Source organism: Takifugu rubripes, chromosome 20 (assembly GCF_901000725.2).
Source record: "Takifugu rubripes chromosome 20, fTakRub1.2, whole genome shotgun sequence".
Taxonomy (NCBI): domain Eukaryota; kingdom Metazoa; phylum Chordata; class Actinopteri; order Tetraodontiformes; family Tetraodontidae; genus Takifugu; species Takifugu rubripes.
The window spans coordinates 10668939-10690588 of NC_042304.1; the positions used below are offsets into that span (position 1 = coordinate 10668939).

At 44.6% G+C, this 21650-nt stretch overlaps 1 protein-coding gene across 5 annotated transcripts in view; it reads right to left on the bottom strand.

The window, feature by feature from the left end:
* negr1 (neuronal growth regulator 1) overlaps positions 1–21650 on the bottom strand; it is a 92886-nt gene that overhangs the window by 44470 nt on the left and 26766 nt on the right. For all 5 annotated transcript variants that reach the window (XM_011614955.2, XM_003974270.3, XM_029827931.1 and 2 more), the window contains exons 2-3: positions 20547–20785; positions 4670–4795 (exon numbers count right to left, since the gene is read on the bottom strand). In XM_011614955.2, coding sequence (XP_011613257.1) covers positions 4670–4795; positions 20547–20785 — 365 coding nt within the window. The remainder of the gene's footprint in view (positions 1–4669; positions 4796–20546; positions 20786–21650) is intronic.

A 21650-nucleotide genomic window follows, 5' to 3' on the forward strand; every position in this document is an offset into this window, starting at 1 on the left:
GGCACATTCTTGAGATACACCTAATTATCTGTGCCAGGTCATTATATAACAGCCAACAAAACCAGTCGGTAAAGGACAGCCTGGAAAAATAATGATGAAATGAGCATAAATGGCACATAAATGGCGTAAAGCCAACAACTGGAGTTATGCAAAGATTCTACACAGACTCTCTCCACCTGAGGGACATGTTACTTACAGCAAATTACCGAAATCACAGCAGGGTTAATTTCCCCATTCAGCGCCGGCGCCGGTTGGGTTCTGTTGCAGTAAGCAAATCCCCACATTTGTGTGGAGGAGCCATGAGAATGTTCCCTTCAGGGCTGCAATGCACAGATAGTGAAGGCGTCGCCAAAGAATCCATTTTCTACATCCATTTATCCCTTTAACTCCTGAAAATGGAGAACAACCCACGCCGCTACATTGTGCACTCCTGCCTTCTGGCCCCCGACACACTGTGGGCCAGAATGAGGGGCCAGTTTTAGCCGGGTGCAGGGTTTGGTGCGCCTGTGAGCCTGGCCTGATGAGGGACCACACGCTGCTCTCTGGTTGCCAATCTGGAGCCATTAAAATCTATAGAGCCCGACTGAGCCGGAGGAAGTAAAAATCAGCTCTGATTCCACACGCCGCCGCCCCGCTGACCTGCGCAATTACCTCGCTGTTACTTTGTGTGCAGGCACATTTGTCCATCTGAGGAGAGCACCCAGAGGAAGTGGAACGGCGAGATCGGTGACCCCTTTCGGTCCCGGTGCGCTACCGCGAGGCTCCGTGTGATCGTATCGCTGCGTGGACGGCTCTGATTTCACATCTGAGAGCACTCAGACTGCATTTGTGATCCGATCGCTCAGAAGCCCCAGGTACAGTTCAATTTTATGTTATTTATAAAGCATTCGTTACCATCAAAATTACTTCTAGACTTTTCACAGGAACCCAGAGCCTGACCCCCAACAAGAGAAAAACTCCCTTTTATCAGGAAGACACCTTGAGCAGGACCAGGCTCATATGGGGCCCCCCTGCTGGGTACAAGAAGGGGAGACAGGGCAGAAATGAGGAAAGACACAGTGAAGTCACCCAGACAAGTAAGCTGACGTCCAGCTGTGGCCGAAGGTGATTATAAAAGTAGCTCATGGACATAAAACCTGTAATAAACATGCAAAAAAAAGGGAAAATGTATGATTGTTCAATGCTGCAACCAGAGAAATGATTTGCTAACTGCTAATGTTAGCAGAAATGATGTCGGCGATGCTTGTGATCATGTTTCCAATAGCACATTCTTCTTTTCCAGGCGTTTTCTATGCAGACAGACTGAATGCGGTGGGGGTTGTGGGTGGGTGGGGGCCTCATTAACTGCTGATTAGTTAATGACACACTTTCAGCTCAGCTGCCGAGAGTGAGATTTAATGAAACTAATTAGTGGATTTTAATACCTTGAAAAAACTGTGAATACAAAATTCAGCACAGAGATTTAACAAAGAAAATGATGTGTGGGTATCTTAAAAAACAGAAGTAAGTATGTGGTTGGAGGTGACCCGCACCACCTCTCGAATTGAATGAAGCCGGTTTGCCTCCTGCTGCTAATATTAAACCTCAGAAATCATCAAATTTGGGATTTAGATGCTGCCCGATCTCAAGGAGGAAAAGGTGGGAAGAGAGCAGCAATATCGGCCTGGTCTGTGTGTGTCTGCATGCAGATCCAGCCGACATAAACGATCCACAAAGCTGCCCTGAAACACAGAGCGAAGGAGTGAGAAATGCTGCTGAGCTGAGTTCCATCAAGACAACAATCAAATCCATTCCAGCCAGTCTTCTGCAGAGGTCACTCTTCTGTTCCATGGATTGTGCTCTCGATGGAAAAAGCTTATCAGGGCAATTTTGCCGAGCCACCCGTTCGTCCACCAAACCGAACGCAGCAGACTGCGATAAAAGACTTTTTAGGAGCCTCGCCGGGACCTATAACAGAAATGTGAGGCCCAGACGCACTTAGAACCCTTCACCTAAGAGAGCCTGGTCTTCATGGGGGAAGGCGGGGGGGGGGGGGGGGGAGCTTGTGCGTTAAATGGATTTTAACTATGATTTTAATCAACTTCCTCTTTACAATTTACAAGATTACCTCAAACCTCCGAGGATTTCAAAGCCACGTTTGTTTTTTTGCCTTCACAATTACAACCATCTAATTTTCCTGTGGCTGTTTTCTGCATAGACACACACACACACACACACACACACACTTGCTGGTCCAAATGGTCGTCACGCTGTACAGTTTGTGACTAAACTCCACTCATTGCAGCATTTGCCGGATTGGGAAAGGGAGCTGAAGGGGAAGAAAATGTAAACACAAAACAGTTGGAGTAGGAACAGGGAGCTTGACAGTCAGTCAGGGCAATTTATCATTCTGTCAGACTTCACTGACTGCTGCAGCGGAACTATTTACACAGCAAAACTATCCCCCCCTCCTCCCTCGAATGTTCGCAGCGGAGAAAAAAGCTGAATAGTTTGACTTGTCTGGATGCTGCGGAAGACATAGATAAACTGATATGAGGCTACATGTAGCTTCTTAAGCTAGCTGTAGATATGGCTAAGGTAATTTGATGGGGGCAAACATCACTTTCTCATTCATTTAACCTCCTCTAGCTCCCATTTCTTGCTAGCTACATGGCCTCACAGGTATTGACACCACGGGAGGAAGTTGAGCCAAGCCTGTTTAGAGCGCACGTGCTTCGCTCCACGGTGAAATATTACCGGCACTGTACAACGCAAATATTTTTGCAATAATGGATTTCGGAGCACAGCAAGGACATTATCCTACCATTTCCAGAATTCAATTCGACACTTTGTATTCAAGTGTTTTGGAGGGAGAGAAACCTTTCAAGGCAAAGCTTTTACCATGAAACATTGCGGGGGTCAGCTGGAAAATGAAGTGACTCACGCGAATCTAATGCGCTCTTTCAGCGAACTTGGTTGTGAGACGAATGGAAGCAGCTGCTCTGCTACGTGGAGATGTTGTTAATTATCTTTGAATGTGTTTATTTTCTCAGGTGTATTAGATTCTAGTGGAGCAGAAGGGCAAATGTGTTGTCAGACAGGAAAAACCAGCCCGTCTCTGCAGGACAAGTCAACGGTTTTAAGAAGACAGTGTAACAACAACGAGCATTTACTCTTCCCAGACTCACATAAACTCGGCCATCCTCCTTTAATCTTCTATCTGTGCGCCTATTTTGTGCCTGTGCTCCAGTTGGAACCACCCACTCTACATATCTCAGATGTGCCTCAGATTTAATGGAATTCCATCGATTGGTAATTGGCCTATTACAACTTTCCAGCTGTTTCACATCCTTTGGACAAATGAACCCTCCTGACAATAAGAAGCTCAAAGATCCCGTAGCAAATAAACCTTTTTTGAACTCTTCTGATTCGCCGGGAAACAGGCTACGATTACATTTAGTCCCTTTCCGTTTGACCAGCGTATCATTCCTTCTGCGGCACACTTCAAAGTGCCGCCACATGAAAGTCAAAAGAGCGACGGCCACTCGGACTCTGGAACGGTTCTTTTGATCATCGCCTGCAAACTCCCCAAACGCAATTGGGCCACGGCCGCAGAGGAGGATTTGACAGCCATAAGATAAATGCAGTCATCTCCTCAGCTATCTGATAAGCACAGCGAGCTCTAATCCATTAATATGAAAATGAGGAAGGGCTGGAAACGCCTGGGTGGAGGATTCAGAGTGCTTAAAGATGTATGTGTTTTTCTGACTCGCAGCCACATAAATAATTGATAGCGATAATAATAAAGATACCACCTTCAGCGGCAATTTATTAATGCTGCCGCAGCCTCGAAAACTCGGGCCTGTGAGTTTGTTGTGTGGCTGCTAATGGCCTGATTTTAAATGTAAAACTACAAATCATGGGAGGTGGCGTTGATCTTGATGTTCAACTGAAAACGACAGACAAACGACATGTGCTCAGGTATCACCAAGCGCTTCAGAACTATAATAAAGCTGCTTGAAGTTGATGCAATGCAGGTGCATCTTTGGCAATGATTTAAGATTCTCATAGAAGATACTGTGAAGATGTTAACGAGGTTGACGTGTGTCAATGTTTTGTTGGATGTAGATACCCAGAGTATGAAATATTGACAATGAAATGGGTGCCCCATTGGAAATAAGTCAAAGTTTTGACCAAAATATGAAAGAGATCATTGGCTGAATCGGTAGATTTCAGTCCACACGCCACCCACAGACTCAAATAAAGTATGAAACCCAGCTCGACAGTCTTTGTCTGGACAGCACTTGATTTTTTTTTTTTTTAAAAAAGGACCCGTTGATGTGGTATTGTGTTCACAAAACCTCCACAGGAGGTTTTTAAACTGTTCTTCAGTAGGAAGGTGAGTGCAGCACTAACAGGATTAACGCGTCTCATGAATTTTAGGCTGATTCGACGATGAATTGAAAGTACAGGAGTAAAAATAGTCTTCTTTACCTGCATGTTCAAATCTTACACCCCACGTGGCTCCTCGCCATCACAGTAACTAAAGGACAGCCCTTCCTTTCTTCTCTAGTCTGTCACCTATTGATCCTGTCCCTACTTCCTATCTTCCTCCCTCCATTTATCCTTCCTTCTGCCTCTTTATCCGCGCAGCCGCTCATTAGCATAGCTGTGTGAGGGGTCGTCTCACCTAATGGGGTTATGTGTCTCCAGGAAATGGTGGGCTCTGGTTTCCCACTGGCCGTGCAGATGAGCGACACGTTGCTGCCCTCATTTACAGTGATGTCAGAGGAAATGTCGTAGATCTTCGGAGGAACTAGAAAGGAAACATAACAAAGGTTAGCATTCTCACACCTGCATAACTTCAGTGAAGGAAATATGTGCAAAGGTGGACCTCCTAAACTTAAAGCAATTAGAAAACTGTCCAATAATGTCATGCTGAGCGACCTCTTTCTGAGGTGTTAAACAGCAACTTTTCTATCTGATGTCTGGTTCCCACATCAACCCCATCCAAAGCCTCTGGCTCCTTCTGAGATGCTTCGGATTGTTGTCAAGAGTTCCCAATCATGGAATAATGAATGTTAATTAATAAGGCAAATAAGGACTCTTCTGGTTAACTTAAAGAATATTAACCACCGAACTGGAGACAATCCTGCAACAACACTGATCGCAGAGGCTTTACAAATATTAAACGGCAATCTAGAGTTCATCTGGAGTATCAGGATAACTTTATGATGGTGGGAAAGATCGTTGCTTGTGGAGAAGTAGGCTTGGAGGATAAGATCAATGAGAAGATTCCAGACCAGATGAATTTTGAGCGAGGGAGATCAATAAACAAATGAACATTTAATACACACAAACCGGATACAGGGAACGGCCCCATGTGGTTCTATTAGCTATCAAACAAAGCAAAGCAAAACCTGGTGGTTTAAAATCTACAAAATCAGTAAAACCACCACATGTTTACTTCCAGAAAAGTGAAAACGTTGCTGTTTTAAAGTCTTGATGACGTTCCGTCGCTGTCTGAAGGCTCGGTTCTTGTTCAAAAATCAATTCATGAAAGAAACTAAACCTTTTAAAGCAGCAAAAACTGACCTGTGAGCAGTAATTTAGTTTGCGAACAGGCAAAAATGAGGCCCTTTGAAAAGCATATTCTCCAAAAAATAAACGAGGGCGTCTCATTGACTGTCCCCACTGGACATCAGTGACTCTCATCATTTTGGTATTTCTGGGCACTTAAATCCTCTTTCAGCTTTGATGTTAAAAGCTTTGGCGTTTATTCTGCTCAACACACACACACACACACACACACACACACACACACACACACAAGCATTTATATGCGTATAGGGATGCACACACTGAGGCTTAGGCGGCACTATTTTAACCGGCGCCATTTGAGCTGCGCAGTGATGGTTTCTCCGTCCTCCGGGCCTCCAGAGTCCCCCGTCCTCTCATCCCTGCTGAAATACCCCTCAATAAAGGACCAACAGCTCGAAAACGCGATGCTTCCCGCGACCAACGGCGCCAAGGCGATACCGTCGTAATGACCGAGCGGCGTCCATGTTGCTTCCAGAGTGCTGCCACATCGGCTCTGGGCCGTGTTTGTACGGCGGGATGGCTATCATTAAAAAAACAATACTCGGGCTCAGGAAAACAAACAAATACACTGGGTAAAGATTTGGGTCAAAGGTCAAACATCCTTGCTGTTTGTGGTGGCTGACCGGCTCTAAATGAGCTGAGGGTGGAGGGCCTTCAGAGGAGATGTGGAATCGCCGTTATTGCCTGCTGGAGTGCCGTGTTTACCTGCTGGAGGACTGTTGACACATCTCCTCCGTGTCTGATAGCTCTGTTGATGCTATCTCTCTTTAGTATGCAGGGAGGGGATTTCAAAGGGGAGGATGGAGAGCCTCCGGTCGCTTTACTGTGCGGCCACATTTGCTGCTGCAACGACTGAAGCCGTTCCCAAGGAATACAATAAAAGTGTGAGATGCGTGTTCCCCGCACAGACGTAAAGGCTAATTAGTCACCGGAAAGTAAATAGGGACGCTGAAAGCTATTGATGCCTTTTATTTACTGGCAACGCAAACATAAGCAACAATCTAAAGATGTTGCTCTCTTCTTAATCCACTGCATTGTGAGTTTAAGCTGTTTGAAGATGTTGCTTTTAGCTTTATGAAAAAACATCTGTGTGTGTACATCCGGCAGGAAAACACAGCCTTAACCGTGAGCACAAAGATGGTTTCTGCTCACATTTGAGCGCTGATCTCTTTACATCGCGCCCCCCCCCCCCCCCCCCCCCCCGCCCCTTCCCCCCCACAGCGAGGAGAGCTTGTAGACGTGTTGCAGGACCTGTTTCTTGCTTGACGCATTGCTTTGAAAAGCCCATCCTCTGATTGCCCTGTATTATCCTCTTTACTGCTCCTGCAAACATCAGAGGTTTGTTCGCCACTGTGCTGCACCTCCAACAACAGATAATTACCAACCATCTGTCAACACGCACGCTAAGGCTCGTTTCTTTAAATGCTAATTAAGCAACAATGCTACGAGTGTCATGTTTGCCCATTTCACTGTAATTTCACCTTCTCAGTCCCTGCAGGAGACGCTGTGCGTGAGCCGCTGCAGCTGAACTGGGTGCCGTCGTCCTCCTGGCAGGAGCCTCGGGTGAATAAATAAAGCTCTAATGACGCCACCTTGAATTAGCGCAGTGCTGACAGCTGCAATATTAAAATGCAGAGGTTTTCCTTCCTGCAGAGCCAGGCGCAAACAAAAGTGCTCTTCCATTAATTCCCCCGGATGAATTCTACCACCATTCTGAAGGACCCCATTACTGGCTAAAACTAAAACCATCCAGCACTCCAATTAGTGCAGGGGGGGGGGGGGGGGGGCACCGGCCACTTGTTGTAATGAATAGTGGTGAGCAGTGTGGTGCGAGGTAAAATCCCGTCTGCCTTTTCTGTGATTCAACTGTTTCACATGTCCTCCATCACCCTGAACACACACACACACACACACACACACACACACACACACACACACTCATATTCCTGTCTTGTGATTGGCTTAAATTTAACGAGTGTGTCATATTCTGGGAGAACTTGGTTTGAAGTGTGCGGTTGTGGAGTTTTGCCCGTGCAACATTTCTTTTCTTCCCTTTTATCGCTGCAAGCTGCATCTGTGTGTTAATAAATATGAAGTAAACATCGCGTGTGTTGGTGTGCATGGAGGTGGATGCTGTAAATGAGAGAAGCGGGTGTTGGCTAAGCTAATGCTCCTCTTCTGTGGGGCTCCACACAAGAGTCATCTCGGTTAGCCAGTCAACACGGAGCAAACCACAAACCCCACTCAGGAGTGTTTGAGGGCCATCCCAGGCTGACCCTAACCCAGTTCTAACCTCAGCCTGAAACCCTCTAAAGCAGGGGTGCTCATTACGTCGATCGCGATCTACCGGTCGATCGCGGCGTGGCATTAAAAAATATCAGCCTATCATTCATCCTGTCACTTGATTGATATACGGGGCAGCCAGTTAGATGACAACTGAATTTGACATTCAGGTGACCAATCAAGTGCAAACAACGGCGCCAAGTGCAGCAGAACTTACGATGCCAGCCTATCATCAATCCCGTTACTTGATTGACATACAGGGCAACCAGTCAGAAGCGCTAAGCTATTCAGCAAATTACCTCTGATTTTAAGCCATCGCTAAAGCTTATGGTCATCAAAATGAATGAGGGAGCGGGACCAAGTAAGAAGACAAAAACATATCACTTTCATTAGAAGATTATTAAGCATATGAAGATTATTAAGTCCAAATACGTTCCACCATGACTGAGGAACATTTGGAAGTGTGCTTGAGGCTGTCAGCAGCTACTCTCCTTATGCATCCCTGGCTGATTCAATTCAGTGCAAGTCATTAAAGTAAACTCTGGCAATTAAAAAAAAAATGTTAATCGTTAATTATTAGGTGTGTTTTGCAAAATTGGCTCAGTCGGTTATGCAAGGTACATCAACATACATTGGACACACAAAGAATCCTCAATACATTTGAAAATTAGATGTTTTTCATTTTTGTGGTGGGTCGATCACTTTTACTTGGTCATTTTGTAAGTAGCTCACGTGCTGAAAAAATGTGAGCACCCCTGCTCTAAAGGGTCCCTTGATGCTGAGGGGAGCAGCCAAAATGGCCACACTTTGTAAAGAGGTTGTCACTTTGATAGTAGAATAAGTATTTTTTATACTCAATATGTAGCAAATACAAGGACACACACTTACACACACCGCAGAAATCAAAGAAGGTGTTGAAAGTGCCCGCGAGCACACTTCGTACCCGAACACAACACAATGTTGCGGGCTTATTAAAATGCAGAGACGCACTGATCTGAGGATAGATCGTCTTTAATTAACAGCACGCAGCACTTTGAAACTGGATTAGCCACAGATCTGTTTTACTTTTCAGATTCGCCGGATAGGGTGAAGTAATTCTCTGCATTTGCTTCAGGTTCTGAACATTTTCTGCTCCATAAGGTTCTGGATTTGCAGGCTGGCGCGCGACGTCTTCAGAGGATGTGTGGCTTTGTTTCTGGATTGTATTCATCTCAGTTTGCAACATCAAACCTTGGGAGGTTTTACGTTAAAATGGGACCGACATTGCGATGCCCTTTTAAAGTGTCGACATCCAGCACTTAACTCGGAGCCCCAAAAGTTCAGGATGACTCTCTGTTTACCATTATTACTCGCTGCTGTCTCGGAGTTATTAAACACAACCTCCTTCCTTTTCCAATGAAATCCACGCTGCTGTGAGGTGATAATATGAAAGCAATAAAAGGTGTTGCTATAAACCTTTTTTTTCCCTTTCCAATTTATTTTAGCCCAGAAGCAAAGAGGTGTAGGAGGAAGTTGAGGATTAAACCATTAGAACTCATCAGCCCTTTGTTTTTGGCACCCAACGCAGGGCAGCTTTTACGCCGAGCAGGTTCATAAAAAAAATGGAGATTTGAGGATTTGGAGCATGACAGCAAATGGCTAAAGACACAGATTCGAAGCGAGTGCACATTAGCTGATGAACATTATTCCATAATGACATCATTACGTGCAATGAATCCAATCATATTCTCCTATTAATGTACTGCAGGAATTTGCCTGCAGGTCCGGTGATGGTGTTTGATGGCGAGGGAGCAGAACAGAATGATGACAGCAGCAGCTTTAGATGGCCAATAGTATAAAATGACTAATTCTACCTTCATAACTGTCAGTACCACATGATGCAGCCCAAGTAAACACTTAACATTTATGTCTAATAAATTCACTGTCCAGTTAACCCACCAGTAAAGAGGATATTACAGAAAGCCCTGTCATTGTTGAGGATTATAAAAGAATTATTTTAAATATGTTTGAGGGCGCTCTCGCTCTTTTGCTCTCAGACATCGCTGACACCATTACTGACCTTTGACCTCTGACCCCCATAGACCCGCTTAGTTTTAAATTCATATCTTCAGGTTAACAAAGACCAGTGCATTTGTATTTATGATGTCTGTTCTTCTCCTCTGCCCCCCCCCCAACCTATTCCTCTTTCTGCTCCTCTTTATCATCCCACCCATGAGCCTGGTCAGAGGCGGCCGGCCCATAGGGGGCGCTGGGGCACCGCCCTTCCTGATGTGGAGGGGAAAAAACTACATATAAATTTATATAAAATCTATAAAGTTTCCCTTTACAAATGTTGTTAACAATGGCCTTTTTCCCCATTAGTGGGAGCCTACATGCAAACTAAACTCTATAAACATCATTTCCACCAACTGACTCTCGACAGTGAATTTCAGCTGACATGACAGACTGGTTTTCTTTTGTCTATTAATAGAATTCTTCTTGGGCGCTGGTGAAAAGTGCCCGCAAGTGCGACGAAATAGCCAATTGTGTACGGTTGCTAGGGTAAAAAATGAAATATTCAGCCAATTAGAGTCGCGTAATTTAATGAGTTTGGGATGCTGGAAATGTGACTCCGTCACAGAAAACGGCCCAAAGTGATTGTTAAAGGTGAATGAGAGCGATGACGGCAACGTTAGCGACAGTTGAGCGGCAGCTTCCACCCAAATAGGTGAGAGAACACAGTCGGTCTCTCTCTCTCTCTCACACACACACACACCCACACACACACTGTTGCTTTGTGTAGGTTCAGTTGATATCATAGCTGTAAACTTGAGTATTTTATTGTTTTTGATATTGTTCCTGTGTAAAACACACACGTAGCCTATAGATGTGAGTTGTTAAGGAAATTAAATTATTATTGTGGAACTGAAGTCATTTTCTGACTCTTGACTTGGATTCCTATACTGGAGTAGGCAGGGACTCGGCATGTCAGCCCCACCAAGAACCTGTTCCCCATTCGCCCCTGAGCCGGGTCGTGCTCAAGGTTTCATGTTGGTGATTTGGGAGTCGCTCTGGGTTTCTGACTGCATTGATTGTAACATTCTGCAATTTTCTAACAATTTTCTTTATGATTTTCTTTTTGAAATGTTGCCCCTTGCAGAAAGGGGGCTGTTGCAAATACCACATTTGTTGAAAGGACAAAGAACCATTGCTTTGTGATGATGTTCCTGTCATGATCTAATGGTGCAAAAATAACATGCTTCCCAAAATGTCACAAGTAATACATGTGATGAGTAATTGCCAATGAGGTTAACGATGCAGGAAGCCTGATTACGGGGCGCTTGTTACCAATTTCATGCACTTCTGGGGGAATTTGAAAGGAATCAATTGATGAGAATGAACTTTTGGAATACCTTGAGAGGGGCAATTAATCTTCAATGGGGGAGCTGCACTGGGCGTGCAATTCAAAGATAAGCTATCAACCACTCATTGAAAATGGTTCTAATTTACTCAGGTAATCGCCCATCCTCAGCATCCTGCTTATGATAAACACAGTTTCTCTCTAGACTCTTTTGCTTCATTTCTTTTGTTTTTTTTCAATTAAGTTCGCATCTACAAAGTGTTTTTGATAGACGCGACCATGAGACACTGAGTCTGCCAAACGGCACATTTTGGAGGATATCTTTCCAACAGCAAAACATCTGATTGTGTGTGTGTGTGTCCATGTATTTGATACATACTGGGTACCAAAACACTCATTCCACAAAGTGAGGACATTTTGACTGGTCCTCACAACTTTAAAGGATTGTTTGAAGGTTAAGCTCTGTAGCTTATTATGTCTGTGAAAGATAGAAAACGAGAATGTGTGTGTGTGTGTATGTGCGTGGGTGGGTGGGTGGATGAGTGTGATATAAAGAAATAAAGCTCTGTCTCCATTTGTCATTGGGCCTTGACGCAGTAATAAAGGTCAGAGTTCAACGCGCGTGGACATGTACACAGCGAAAATTCAGACAGGAAGCCCAGAAATCTTCATTCTCTGCGTTTGTGTCAGATTTTCCTGAACTATGAGCCAGCGTTAAGGATGGGCGATACCACATATTTGGGATTCGATACGATACCGATACTTTTCCTTGTATTTTCATCGATATCGATACTGATACTGTTCATTTCTTACTGGCAATTTTTGTCAGTCAAAATATTATTACATTTAAGACAAATACAGACCATTTATATACAATTGATTATGGTCAATTGATTACTAGGATTTCCTTATCCTTTAAACCTGCATAAGACAGTTGTTCCATGAGAAAATGAACTAGAACAATGTCTGACACCATCACACCTTTAGTGCACTTGAGGTCTGTCGTCACACTTTACTGAAGTCTCAGATTGCTGTTCAGAAAAAGTATCATATTCACATTTTCTGCTTTAAGACGATTGCGCCTCTGGCTGATTATTTCCTCCGGCTCTGCCTTATGCTGACTGTGTCGGCTCGGCGGGCTATGTTGCACATTGATGCTCATTCGCTATCTCCTGTCACGTGACATGGGCCAGCTCAATACGCCGCCAGGTATAGGGGTGTCCCGGCACATAATAATTTAAGTAACTAATCTAAAACGGCGGAAAGTGATGCATACACATCCAATTTTATTTTAGTTAGTATCGATATTTATAAAATAAAATCAATACCAAATGAGTAGCTTGTGAGTATCGATATATCGATACCACAGGATCGATCCGCCCATCCTTAGTCGGCGTGGACGACGGATCTGTTGCTGTCAATTTCCACGACTGATGGGATGTCTAAGGTCTCCTAACGTCCCCAGGAAGATATCCAGTTTTATCCTATTTCGCTACCTGCTAACATAACTCTGCTTTAGAATTCATCATGCTATTCCATCTTCAATGTTAACGGTTGATTTAATTCAAGGTGGCAAAGGAAAATCTTTCAAGTCTCACAAAGCAGCCATGACAGATAAAATGGTGATTGTTGTTAACACTCAGCGGGGGACGGTCCCACAACGCCCATGACACCTGCGCCATCTTTACTCTTACTTTACTGTCATGAAGCTCACATCACTGATATCTGCTCCTCTGCCGGCACCAGGACGATCCGAACAATGATCGCTCCTTGTTTGTCAAACCCTCTCGTTTGCTCTGTGCTAATTTATTTCCCTCATCGGTGAGTCAAACAAATCCACGATAAATAACGTTGGCTGCCAAATAATCCATGGCTCACCTGCTGAAGAGGATTAGCCGCTCTCGACAGCGCTGTGTGCACACGTTTGATACTGTACACACACTCGGTGTGCAAAGAGACTTTTGCGTGTTTTTTTTTTTTCTTTGTGTGACCGTATTTCAAAAGCGAGCGGTCCTTCGGTGGGCCCGCCCGCTGCGGTATTGACAGAGCTGGTCAGAGAAGCTTTGGACTGAAACGAGCAGAAGAAATACAGGGCAATTTGTATCCACTGAGGACTTCCCAAAGGTCGGATTCATGACTATTCAGGAGAGCGCCTGTCGTTAAAAACCCCCGTCTGGTGCGGAATACAGATGGAAGACCTAGCCTGGCTTGCGTTGCCAAATTATTAGCAGTGGATTCTGTGATGTAGTTGGGATCAGGAAGAGAAGCGTCTCACCTGGAGCTGAGTGACCAGGACGCACAGAGGAAATCTCTCACCGCTCTATAATTGCCCTCCTCTGATTGGTGGACGGGTTTCAAAGGAGACGACGGGCAGGTGACCCCCCTCCAGCCTAGATTCAAGCAGATGTGCGGAGGGGTGCCGGGGGGCCGGGCGGTATCCAGCGATATTTATCAGTCCAATTAAAGCCGGAGAAACTCTGGCTGAAGCGTCTGTGGACATTTGGGATTCACCTCATATAAACAAGCTTCTCACAGGCCTTATTTATCAGGGGTTCAGGAAAACTTCCAAAAACTCTCCACTTCCTCGGAGGCAAATTAACTGCTGAGAATTCAAATTTGTGTTTTTTGGACAGAGGATAAATGTTTTGCAGCGATCCCTCTGTTGTTGCTGTGTTTTGTGAAACATGCTCAGAGGAGAAGTGAGAACACCCGCGTGTCTGTTGTGATTTGCACCTCCGAGTACCAACTGTTTTCCTCCCAGAGTCACGGCCCAACAACGCTGCTGCAGGAACCGTTCATTTAGGCTGCCGTTAAATCCCTTCCTCCCGTTCTGTGCTCAGAATTTAAAAAACGGCTTAAATAATGAGACCGTATCAGGTGTTGCTAGGCATCGCATACTGTCAATAACTGCATCCTCTTAACCACCAGGATCTGCAGGACCTTTGAAGGAGCTGACAGACATCTCATCTTACTATTGACCCGATTGTTACGGGCTCTGCGGGCACCATGGCAACGGCAGTTTCACTTGACAAGTACGGCGATCGATAAGAGGAGGAGGCAGCACGCAGATCGGCTGATCTAATGGTTATCGAAGGGAGAGAGCAAAAACGCGGCAGGAACTCGTTACCACACTCGAAGGCTCGTTTTTCCGTTGCTCTGCACTCGCAACTGTAAACTGACGATTAAGAATCTAACCACACGGCTGATAACCAAAAAGAAGAGACTGTGGGAGCCCCCCCCCCCAAAAAAAAACACAAAAAAATGCCGGTGTTCTTCCTCACTTGTGTTTTATCTGTTCCCTCTCTGAGGAAGGAGAGCTGAGTGGCTGACCTTTGCCCTTGCTCGTTTTAATTAAGCACGGCTAATATCAGCTATTTCCATGATGAGGACTCACATTGGTGCACGAAAACACTGCACACACATAATGAGTTGTGCTGATGCAAACACACATTTACAGGGGTTAAGAAATGCATTCATAAAGTCACACTTTCTCTCCCTCACTCACTGACACACACACACGCACACACACACACACACACAAAATGATTAGTGGCTAGCTAAATGTCATGGGCCATAATGGCAAATCTGTTCCTTTGGACGCTCTTGCACTCTCTCCTCACTTTCTTAGTCACAACTTCAGTGACAGGCTGTGTTGAATGAATGTGTTATTTTTCCACTGGGACACACACACACATACTTTCAAATATCTAATCGCGCCCACAATCGCCAGGGACTGTTGCATAATAGTCGCAGTAACAACCAGAAATAACTGCACAAAACAAAGTATCATTTACCTTTATTTACTGCAAAGCAGTCGGGGGGGGGGAGTTCAACCTCTTTATCAAGTTAAATACAATTTTCAGCTTTCCTGTTGTCAGCAAAAATAGTGCAACATACAGCAATAAATACATCCAGGCTGTGGTTCATACGGAGGGTTTGGGGGGGATGGAGCCTTTCCAGATTTGGCATAAGCATGTTATCAGCATTAGATATGGCTCAAGGGATTTTATTTCTTTGATTTTAGTGTTTCAAAATGGTATTATATAACAAGTATGGCATACATCTGTGATGGGCTGTAACGTGCATCAAGCTAAAGTTGCAGCTTGACTGCGCTCAGCAGTCTGTAGGGGATCAGGCCCCCTAACGAAAACACTCTTTTGATTTTTGAAAAAAGGAATTTACAAAAGCAAGTGTTCTTTTGAACGTCTTCTGAGAGGAGAAAGTTTTCATGAGCATTTTAAAAATAAAACCGTCAAAAGTCATTTGCTGTTTCAGTGGAATGAGACTAGTGACGAAAAGCCCCCGCTATGTTTCGGTTTTAATGCAATTTAATAATCGGCGGTTGAAGCCGAGCGGTATTAAAGTAAACTAGGAAATTGTCGGAGCGGCCGGCTCAGGGTGATGTAATGCAAATGTGGTGATTAAAGGAGCTCCCACCGTGTTTAAAAGCACAGATGTAGCTACAAGCTACAAAAGAAATGCCTCTGATAGCTGTGGATTCTCTGCAATTAGGGTTTGAGCTGAAAGAACTGAATTTTGTGACTGAGAACGTAAAAAAAAAAAAAGGCGTTAAATGTGTCCGCTAATTAATGAGGGTTAGAGAACAATACCAGATAAAACAGCCCCTTTAATGTCATGCAGCGAGATCAAAGTGACTTCAAAGAGAAGAGCGACAAAGTAAAGATTTTACATTCAATTCGCCGAGACCAACTGCCACCATGAAAAATAGTGTATGTTTAAAAAAAACTGCATATTATTTTATCATTTAAAGCATCGCGGCTGTTTAAAAGTGGTCAACACCCTCTGACGTCTACCATCTGCTGTTAGTTCCTGTTTGATCCTGGAAGCTTTCAGGGCACAGCAGCGATGTGTTTAAGTCAACGTCTTGGTCTGACAGTTTTTTACAAACATTCCTCTAAATAATTTCCTAAATGTGATGAAAGCAAGAAAAACGCCACAGCTGCGGACAAAGGCGAGGATTCCTCCACGCTCTCCTTTGCAGTAACAAAATATTCTTAGATGAGAGGTGCTGTGCATATTTAATACATTATCACATCTAGGATCTTAATTAGTTGAGAGGAAGGAAGAGGAGCATCTCCATGTGATGTGTAGGAAGGCCGTGACGGACTTGATACCGATCTGTCGCCCTGCGTATCTCCCATCAGATAGTGGTCAGAGGAGCCTATAAATAGGTCAGCATGTGCACGTTGGAGATTACGACATGCAGCCAGAGCGGCTGACCGGCCCAGCTGATGTAGTGGAGGAATTTATCATATGTCAGCCATGTATGGCAGAGGAAGAATCTCATTATTTCCCTCTTGTAATCAGCTTTGGTGCAATCTTCAACATTCAGCAGATTACAATAGAGTGCTGGAAAGTTCGGGTTGAATGTGACGAAACAGCGGCTCAGCTTCCTCTTTCTTCGTCGATTCTCCCTCAGTTTTAACAGAAACCAGCGCAGCCAGGTTTGAAATCTACCATCTCCTCATTCCTCAAAGGCACTGCGGGGAGGCAGGGCTGTAATTTGTGGAGGTGACGCGAGACCTCGGAGTGGGACAAATGTCACGCAGAGATTAAACGATCTGGTGGAGACGAGTGGCAAGTTGCAGCGCGTAACGCTGCAGCATTTGGAGTGTTTCGGTAGCCAGGCGGTCGTTTTTGTTCCAGCAGGGACAAATCTGACTGAGCTGTGGTCCATTTCAGAGGCATCTAAATGGCTTTTGTTTCCAGATTTTGAATCCCACGGCTCAAGGCCATCAACCTAAATGCTGGGTCCGGGAGAGCTGAGAAGGATTTTAAGCAATTAGCAAAGGTGATCTTTTAGTATTTCATTTAAAAAAAAAAAAGTTATCAGAAGATGTGTTAGCACCAGGACATCAGCATAGCCTGAAGGATGGAATGCTATATATTTAACATACGCTATAAATGCTGCAGAAATGTTATCACTATATAAAAATAATGTGAGACTAGTTGATCAAGATACAAAAAAATGGATGAAGACAGAAATAAAAGGCATGAGCGAGTACGACAAAGCTGTTCCGAACGAATTGTTCTGAGGATCAGGTGGTCATGTATCCCACAATGCACCTGAAATGGCTTGAGACCACTGCACAGTGCCACACATGTGCGGTAATCCCCTCCTGCTGTCATTCTCCATGTTACTCCATCACGCACTGCCGAGCAGAGCAAAAGTGTCAAGAAAGTTAAAATAATAAATCCGAGAGTATGAAATCCTCTCACTTCAACTGTAACGTTTGTGCTGTAGCATTAATAAACGCGGTACGCCCGGATTGAGAAAATAAAGATATTTCTTTTCCTTCTGTTTCTCTCAGCGGACGATGGAACAGCATCCCAGAAGCCTCGGCGGCATGACAGAGCCGCTCCCCTGCTGCATCTCATCGGTAACAAAATCCCTGTATTCTCCATGAGTGGGCTTAAGCATGTGTACACAAATGTCAGACGGTGACTAGCATCGGTTTACCCCACACACAGATCCTGTCAATGCAAACAAGGGAGGGTGTGAGGCTATGGGGGCGATGGGGTGGGGTGGGGGTGGGGGTGGGGCAGGGAGGGACAAGGTTGGAACTCCCTCAAGTGCACCGCTGGGATGTGAGTGAGTGGAATTTATCAGAGTGAGTCATCTGTAGTTCAGTGAACATCCTCCCTGCAGCTCCGATCCACATCCAATCCTCTGTTGTGGGGGGGGGGGGGGGGGGGGGGGGGGGTGACCTCTTTTGTGGGGTCATTCAGTAGGAGCAGAATCAATCATATTTACAGACTGTTTATGAAAAGCAGAAAGAGAAAAACTTTTTTTTGACAGGAAAACGGGTCAGCTAAGTTTTGCCCTTTTTTTGGATTCCCCACATGACCTAGTGATCATGTGTATGTATCTAATATATATGTGTGTGTGTGTGTTTTAAAGTGTGTTTTAATTACTCATTACAGATGTTTCCTTTGTCAACCAACAACGGAGCAACTGTTGGTATTTGCGTGTCAGCCTGTTGCCAGAGCTGCATATCCATCAGGAAATTTGGCAATAATGCAACGTTTTGCGCCGCTGACAGCTGGCTCTGGTTTGATTCTGACCATATGGCCACTCCGAGGAGTCGCATTGACCCGGAACTTCCCTGGTAAGATTCCCATTACAGAGTGTTCCTTGCAAACGCCAATGTCTGCGGTAAACACGGACGTCCTTTAGCGATCATCGCCGCGGGCCAAGCAGCCGTTTGTCAGTTTTATTTTCAGCGGTTACCTGCAGACAGTTATTGGTGAAGCGGACCAAAACAAATGTTTATGGGAGGGAGGGAAGGTCGCCTGCCTGTTGTCATTTATGAAACTCTGCTTGTTGCTCTAGACCAGGGGTGGGCAAATCCACTCCTCAAGGGCCGTATCCAAGCCAGACTTTCACCTGGGGTTCCATTTACCTTGGTGAAAGCGGTTTCTCCCTGGTAGGATGCAAAACATGGCTGGTTCCAGCCTTCATGGATTGGACTGGCCCATCAGAGGAGGTCAAATCCATTCCTCGAGGGTTGAATTCAAGCCAGGATTTGCATCCTACCAGGCAGGAAACGCTTTCACCAAGGTAAATGGAACCCCAGGTGAAAGAATTTACCTGTAGGACAGAAAGTCTGGCTTGGTTACGGCCCTCGATGCTCTAGACACTCTGACAACAAGGGTTTAACCATCGAGTGAACACTTGTGTTCTGTATCTGTGTCCACGTGAACAGTTGTGTGGTGACTTGTGTCAGTGTGGTTGAGGTGAATGAGGTGGGTTGCCCTGTTGTCAGGCTGCATTTACTGTCTCGTCATTACAGCCGTACCGACAGGCTGATGAAAATAGGACATGGAGTTTAACCTGTTCAGCATCATGAAAAGAGCTGCAGGTCACATAGAGGCAACGTTGGCATTGAATTCAGTTTCACAGAGTTGTTTATCGAGCAAAAACCCAAGTTATATTCCTGAAGTGAAGGAAGAAAATCAAGAAAAATAAATTAAATCCACTTTGAAAAAAATAAAAATAAAAAATCTTCCCCCAATCGACTGAGCGTGATTCTGATGTGATTTGAAGTCTGATGGCTCGTCAAATATTTCCAACGCTCTCGTCAAGCTTTTCATTCCAGTTTTATTAAAGTATTAAAACTATTGAAACATTATGGAGTAAAACTGGCGCCTGCATGCGCCAGAATGTAAAGGCTCACTTATATTCCATAAGGTGGGGGGGGATGCGGACAAAGCAACACTGTGTATTTATGATGGCGAAACCTTGAAAATCTTTTTTCTCCTTCAGTCCATATGTTAGGACAAAATTCCATCTGGAGAACAGTTTCTGCTCTGGCATTTCGCAGCTCACGCTCCTCCGAATGGGGCGCCTGACCCTTAACTCTCGCGTTAATACGCCTTTGTGACTGTGAGAGCAGGCAAATTCCAACGCTATGTCCCTCTGAATGAGTAGGTTTGTCGTGAAGCTCAGAGCGGAAACAGTCCTCTGAAATGCCACAAATGTGATCCTCACATAAACAAGCTGTGACAACAGCTATGGTGAATTCTCCATCTGAGGCATTAGCATTCAAACACAGCGGACAACTTATTACCTCAGCAAGCATCAATTAGGACGCCGTCATCAATTAGCTCGCCGTGCCCACAACAGCCTAGTTAATGTCCCATCACACATGTTGACACCTCTTGACCTTCTTAAATAAAAATCTTCAAGCTGAAGAGCGATTTGGACAAGCTTAATGGTTTTTGCCATGTTAAAGCGCGACAGCTTTAATGTGAAGGTCTGCAGATGCGTTAGCTAACCCGCTGCAATAAAAGCCTCCATGGCCTGTTTATAAACCAGCTTTTATGATTGATATTAATTTCAGAGCCCGTTACACACACATTCCACCACTACAAAGATGTTGCTTATTATCTGGTCACAACTGTTTTTTTCTTCTGGTGGCTGAGAACTATCGTGTGATTTGGTTGGAAATCAGAAGTGGGTGTGGCCAGTGTGGAAAAGGAGAAGGTCGAACAGCAATGAAGGATTTTACACTGTAAGACACATGAAGACAAACAGAGGGGCAGTAATTAGTGGAACACAGGCAGACCAAACATTTACAAAGGTCAGGTGGCGTGGACGGATGAAGAGCTGCTTGACGTGTACTCGCGAAAAAGAACTTTGCTTGTGTCCGCATTCCTACTATAGAACAACCTTTCCTTTAGGTTTGGAAAGAAACCGTTCCTGACAGAGGTCGCCATATATTGAAAGCAGCAAAAGCAACACATCTGGCATCATGGCGTAGCGTTTGGAATGTTCCCCAGGTTTCCCGGTCCCTGTCAGCGTATTGGGATGGACACTCACCTTTTACGATGAGGTTGAGGAGTTTTGGTCGGGGGCTTCGCTCGCTCTGGATGGAACACGTGTAGAGGCCGTCGTCGGTGATGTCCACCTTCGTTATCTGAAGGCTGTACTCGTGTTTGTCCCCGACACTCGACACGATGGACACACGCGGGTCCACCGACCACTTGTCGTTTCCTGCGAAAATGATGCTGGAGCGGTTCAGCCAGGCTCCTTTAGAGATCCCATCCAACAGGTAGCACCTGCAGAGGGAAGGAAATGGAACATTGCTGCATGACTCTGACCCCAGAAGGAACTCTTTTGAAATTTGTCTCCTTTGACGTCTAAATGAAACTTTTATGTAGAGGCTGGCTGTGATTTATACGCCAGGTCTGAGCAAGATTTATGGATATAAACAAACCTCTTCAAAATACGACCTTGATGCTATCAGTGGTGAAATGAAAGTGCGTTGACTCAACTTCTGTAGTTTTTAATACAAATATAGCGACATCTTTATGCATTTATGCTAATATATCCTTCAGTTCAACTGTAGTTTGGAGGCAAATGTATAGTCTCTCGAGATGAACCAGAGGATGAGGAAAATAAGCAATAACAGTTAAAGCAACATTTTACAACCTTGAGCTGAAGCCTGAGGTTTGGCTGCAAAATTCTTTATTGTCATTTTAAGAGGTAGCAAGCTGTGATGTTGGAGAAAAGAGCCCAAACCTCCTTTTTGTATTCAAATCAAGCTGTTGTCAACATATTTTATAAAAGATGGAAAACCAAAGAGGCTTTGAGTATGGGTGTTCTCATATTAATTCCATCACTTTTCTATAAATAATATTCCATTAGTGCACCATAGTGATGAGCCCGAAGGGTTTTTGTGTTTTAAAATGGGTCATAAACAATAGAAACCCAAGCTGATATAATAAATGAGGCTCAGCGTGGCTCCACTTACTGCCAAAGTTGCTTGAATCAGGAGTAATAGTCTTCTTTGTTTGTGAACTTGTTTGTGAAGGGCAATTAGTCCAAATGAAAATTGTCCTTAAACCCAAATGTATAAAAAAAATGCCTGAATCAATTGAAACAGTTTAGCCTTGAATGCCGAAACATTTAAAATGCAAGTGA